Below are 5,467 nucleotides of genomic sequence, written 5' to 3' on the forward strand. Positions count from 1 at the left end.
TGCCAGAGGAAAGGGCACGAGAGAGGCCGGGGACCCGAGGGGTCAGAGGAAATGAGTCTAGGAAACTAGACCCGGGCAACAGCACTGGTGCTAGCTAGCCTGGGCATGATGACAGCGGGAACCAACCCCCCCTCCCGCCCCCCGGCAGCAGTCCCACCCACGTCCCTGCCAGCCCAGCCAGGCTGGAGAGAAGGCGTGGGCCAGGGGAGAAGAGCCGCAGGTGTTTGCTCTGAATATGTGCCCAGGGAAGTCCAACCGCCCAGCCTGCCCTGCCCTGCCCACCCACCCGATCGCTCACTCTCGCTTGGCTCATTGGCTCAGAAAGCCCCACCCCATTGGGGAGTAAGGAACAAAAGCTGCCTCCAGGAGGCCCTGGGGCACATGGGCACTCGGGCACTCGGGACGGAGAAGCTCAGGGACTGGAGAGTGGCTGTGGAACCCGAGAGGGGTAAGAAGTGATCAGGGCTGAGGATACCAGGGGACTCCAGCTGGGGACTGGGCTTCCGGTGAGTCAGACAGCCATAAGGGCCCGGGGTCCCTGGAGAACTCCAGGGAAGCTTCAAGGAGGGGAAGGAACAGCCTGCCAGACCAAAGGGAGGCCAGAGGACCCGAGAAGAATCGGGGTGGGGGAGGGAATGGGCATCCGTTCCCTTGTCTTTCGTTTTCTTTTTGTCTAAGACCAGGACTTGAACTCTGTATCTGATACTTGCCTTCGCTCATTGGCTGGCACTCTCGTGCCCCTGTCTAGTTTCCTGGACTCATTTCCTCTGACCCCTCGGGTCCCCGGCCTCACTCCTGCCCTTTCCTCTGGCAGTGGGCTCTGAGTGCCTCCGCCACAGGCATCTACGAAAAGGGTCATCCCTGGGTTGTGTCCTAGTGCTGGGCATTTTTTTTATTGCCTGGGGACCGAGTTTGGGTGAATGGGGCCAAGATGAGCCACCTGTGGCTTTTCTATCAGCCTGAGCTGTGTCTCCAACCCCCTTTTCTTTTCTTTTTGCTTTTTTTGTCAATACTGGGACTTGAACTGAGGCTCTCACAGTCTCCCTTAGCTTTTTACTCCAAGCTAGCCTGCTACTACTTGAGCCATGCCTCCACTTTCAGCTTTTTTGCTGGTGAAATGGAGATAAAATTGTCTCACAAACTTTTCTGCCTGGCTGGGTTCTGACCATGGTCCTCACATCTCAATCTCCTTGAGCAAGGAGCAAGGATTACAGGGGTAACACTGGCACCTAGTATCCAGTCAGTTTCACAAACACTTGGGACCAGGCCCAGAGCTGCGTCCCAGGGAGACAGAGAGGAGTGGAATGTGGGCATTGGCAGTCTGGCAGAAAGATGTGAAACCATTGGAGTACAGGTAACATGCTTGGTCACGGAAGAGGAAGGGGGCTCCGTGAGTGCCCTGGGGTACAATGTCTGCAAAGCCAATTGCTGAGTCAGCCACGACAGGGGGCGGGGCTAGGGATGATTGACACTCCAGATAAAGGGGGTGTGAAGGCCAAAGTACACAGGACCAGGGCCTTTTCCCCTGGCAACCCACTGTGGTCAGAAGAGGCAGCCCTCGGACCCCAGCAGCGATGCCCCAATGAGTATGACTGCCCCCCACCCTTCCTGCCCTGCCCAGGTCCAGCCTGGGCAGCCGATGGCAGATCCCATCATCCAGTCTCTTTTAGAAGTCAGGGGCTGCTGGGGCTGCGGTGTTGGGTTCATAGAGACTGGCTACCATGGCTATACAAGATGATTGCCTTCACCTGTGTTTATTACTTTGTAGAATAAAATACGCCTTGGTTTGGGGACCTGAAGACCAAGGTTCAAGACCAGCCCTGCTCCTTCCAGCTGTGGGGCCTTTGGCGGATGCCTCTGGGCCTCAGCTTCCGTCCCTGTGAAATGGGGGACCGTGGCAACCCCTTCCGCTCCCAGCCCTTGTGAGCCAGCACAGCATGGCCCCGTGGTAAGAGGCCACGGCCTTACCAACCACGCCATCATCCAGGGTGCCCATTTCCAAGGTACTCCCGGACCTGAGTGGGTGCCCCACTCAGGCGTCCACCCGTGCACACCCACCTGAGGGAACTCAGCCAGCATGAACTGGGCATTTCTGCAGGGCGTCCTGAGCGGCGTGAACAAGTACTCCACGGCCCTGGGCCGCATCTGGCTGTCAGTGGTCTTCATCTTCCGTGTGCTGGTGTACGTGGTGGCAGCGGAGGACGTGTGGGACGACGAGCAGAAGGACTTTATCTGCAACACCAAGCAGCCAGGCTGCCCGAACGTCTGCTACGACGAGTTCTTCCCCGTGTCCCACGTGCGCCTCTGGGCCCTGCAGCTCATCCTGGTCACCTGCCCCTCGCTGCTCGTGGTCATGCACGTGGCCTACCGAGAGGAGCGCGAGCGCAAGCACCGGGAGAAACATGGGCCCAATGCACCATCGCTCTACAACAACCTGAGCAAGAAGCGGGGCGGGCTCTGGTGGACCTACTTGCTGAGTCTCATCTTCAAGGCCGCCGTGGATTCGGGCTTCCTCTACATTTTCCATCATCTCTACAAAGATTACGACATGCCACGCGTGGTGGCCTGCTCCGTGGATCCCTGTCCTCATACCGTGGACTGCTACATCTCCCGGCCCACAGAGAAGAAAATCTTCACCTACTTCATGGTGGCCACGGCACTCATCTGCATCCTGCTCAACCTCAGCGAGGTCACCTACCTGGTGGTCAAGCGATGCATGGAGCTTCTGGGCCCCAGGCGCCGCAGGTCTCGGCATAGGCACCGCCTACCTGACACCTGTCCCCCGTATGTGGTCTCCCAGGGGGGCCGCTCCCACGAGGGGAGCTCTGCCCTCGTGAAGGCCAGCTCGGCCACCATGGAAGCAGGTGGGTATCCATAACCTGCGGCAGGACTGGCAGGTAGGGTCCACACGTTCCGTGCTGGCCAAGGCTGCCCCACACAGGGACAAAGGCAGGCAGATCTTCTCCAGTGAGCAGGAGAGGCCTGTGGAGACCCGAGCCCACCCCAGTGGCCGGTCTGCAATGAAGGGCTGCAGTTCGTCTGTGGGTCCTGAGCCTAGGTGGACTTGATGGCTAGTGGGAATTTTGTACTTGGCAATAGGGTGAGTCAAAACCCTTAATAAATATGATTCCCACATACATGCACAGTATTTGCAGGTCAGGTGGTGAATGAATGGTGGGTAGGCAAGTGCAGGGGTTCACATGAAAGTCCTGCAGGGGTCTGAGCCCCAGAACCTCAGATCCGCCTATCACTCCAACCCCCCCCCCACACACACATGTGCACACGCACACACGTACAAAGCCCCCATCAACCTCATCTGGTGGAGCACCAGCACATGGAGAGGAATGACCAACAGCCCCTGCAGCTCTGCAGCCAGCTGGCCAAGGCGGAGGGGCAGGGAGCATGGAGACCCCTGTGTCCAGCAGGTCCTGGCCCCAGCCAGGCATATGAATGCAACACAGGGGCTCCCTCCCCCTCCCAGCTCCCGAACCCTGTCCAAGGCAGAGCCCACGTAAGGGGGGCTCTCCGAGGGAAGGGGAACAGTGCAGACAGCAAGCTGGGGGTGGGATTTCCAGGGTGTCTCTGAGGCATGACTCACCTGTACCTCATATCTGTGGAATTCCCCCACATATAACCCGTTCCCTGAGACACATTCCTCCCCTGCCCCTACCACTGTTCTGATCTGGACCCAACCCCCAAACCACGCCTTCAGCCTGGACCTACCGAGTCTCACCAGACTATCCTCTGGGAAGGCCACGGGCATCTCACACCCAGCAGCATCCAGATGGCCCTGTCTCTTCCCCTAAGCCTGTCCCCCCTTACACACACACACACACCCCAGAAGTGTACTGATACCCTCCCCCAGCTGTCTAAGCTGAGAGTAGATCTAGCATCCTTATTCCCTCCCCTCTCTCAGCCCCTCACACCCTCCATCTCAATACAGTAGCGAACTGGTACTGATTCCAGCCTCTGAAGCCTGCTCCTCAGCCCCACCCCCAGCCTTCGTCTGGCCTCTCACTGGGCTTCTCCAATCGCAAGATGGATTAACCTGTTCCTGACTCTGACCATGTCTTCACTCCTGCACCCCCTTTCCTGAACCTTGTGTTCTCTGATCTCACCAACCACTTAACCCCATCTCCGGTTTCCTCCCTCCACTTAGCACCAATACCACCTCGGGCTTGGGATTCCCCAGACACACACACACAGACACACACACAGACACACACACACACACACACACACACAGAGACACACACACACACACACACACACACACACACACACATGCTGTGGCACGCCTCAGGCCTCTGTCATGCTGTTCCCTCTAACCTGGAATATCCTTCCCGCCTCCTCTGAGACCTGTCCTCAACCCCCCCAGGACAGGCTGTGTGCCAGCCTAGCTCAGGCCTCTCCTCTGTTATTCCCTCCTCCAAATTGGAATTGCCAGTCTCCCTGAGTTCCTGTATAGCCCAGCTGGTGAGTCCTTCAAGGGCAGGACACTGAGTCACCAGATGCTTGTAGACTTCAATAAATGTTTGCTGGATGAGTAAAAGGGCTGTGAGCTGCCTGGGGGAGGGAGGCAGGACCATGTCCTGTTTATCTGAACCCGTGGCCACACCTAGCCCAGGAGCTCAGCAAAGTGGTTTTTCTTTTCTTTTTTTTTTTTTTTTTCTTTGTTTGCAGTGTAAAAGTCTTAACGGGAAACTCTCCATGCCCTCCCTGATTGCTGGATGAGATCTGAGAGTCACATCTCAGGTCAAGTGTCCTGGGAGCAGAGCCAGGGGCCGGGGCTCAGTCAATGTAATGCTGTTAGGGGGAAGCAGGACAGGTGGGAGCAGCCAGAGCTGGGGGTACAACTCTGCGCCTGATTTCTGTGAGGCAGGGGGGTGGGAATCATTAATAAATTCCAGCACAGGGTTGTCCCATCCTGGGACATGTGTTCCATCCAGAGACACGTGGCCCTGGGCCCCTAAGCTCTCCCATTAGCCCTGACCGTCAAGGACCTGCCTTTGCATGACAGGAGGGCCAGGCAGCAAGAAGGATCATTTCTTCAGAGGTAACTATTATTCATGAACAGCTAATATCCACTACAACTAGAGAACTGGGTATCCCCAGGAAAGGGGCCATGGTCAGGGCACGGCTACCACATACTGAACTTGTGACTGCAAGCGGCAAAAACAGCTCGAATCACTCGGCCCAGAGTAGGGTGGCACTCTTGGCTGAACTCATGGCCCCACACTGCTCAGAAAAAGGCAGTGCCCACGTCTAGGCCAGGTCACCAGCCCCAACATCACCCTGAAGAGTCTAAAAGCCTTCCTTAGGGCAACTGTTGGGTCTGGAGTGTGCTGTCACCCCTGGAATGACCACCCCCAGGGTGTCCTGTCCCTAGAGGCTCAGACGTCCCGAGCCAAGAGCCAGACAGCGGTCAAACACCATCTGACCAGCCTGAGGCCTCCACAGGGAGCTG

General features: G+C 57.4%; 1 protein-coding gene across 1 annotated transcript; it reads left to right on the plus strand.

Annotated features, from left to right (window-relative positions):
* The first annotated feature begins 363 nt into the window (after positions 1 to 363).
* On the plus strand, positions 364 to 3,392 carry Gjb4 (gap junction protein beta 4). Its single transcript, XM_048350833.1, has 2 exons — positions 364 to 448; positions 1,769 to 3,392. The coding sequence occupies exon 2, from the start codon at positions 2,078 to 2,080 to the stop codon at positions 2,876 to 2,878; it is 801 nt and encodes a 266-aa protein (XP_048206790.1). The 5' UTR covers positions 364 to 448; positions 1,769 to 2,077; the 3' UTR covers positions 2,879 to 3,392.
* The last annotated feature ends 2,075 nt before the right edge of the window (positions 3,393 to 5,467 follow it).

Source organism: Perognathus longimembris, chromosome 7, assembly GCF_023159225.1.
Source record: "Perognathus longimembris pacificus isolate PPM17 chromosome 7, ASM2315922v1, whole genome shotgun sequence".
NCBI classification, from domain to species: Eukaryota; Metazoa; Chordata; class Mammalia; order Rodentia; family Heteromyidae; genus Perognathus; species Perognathus longimembris.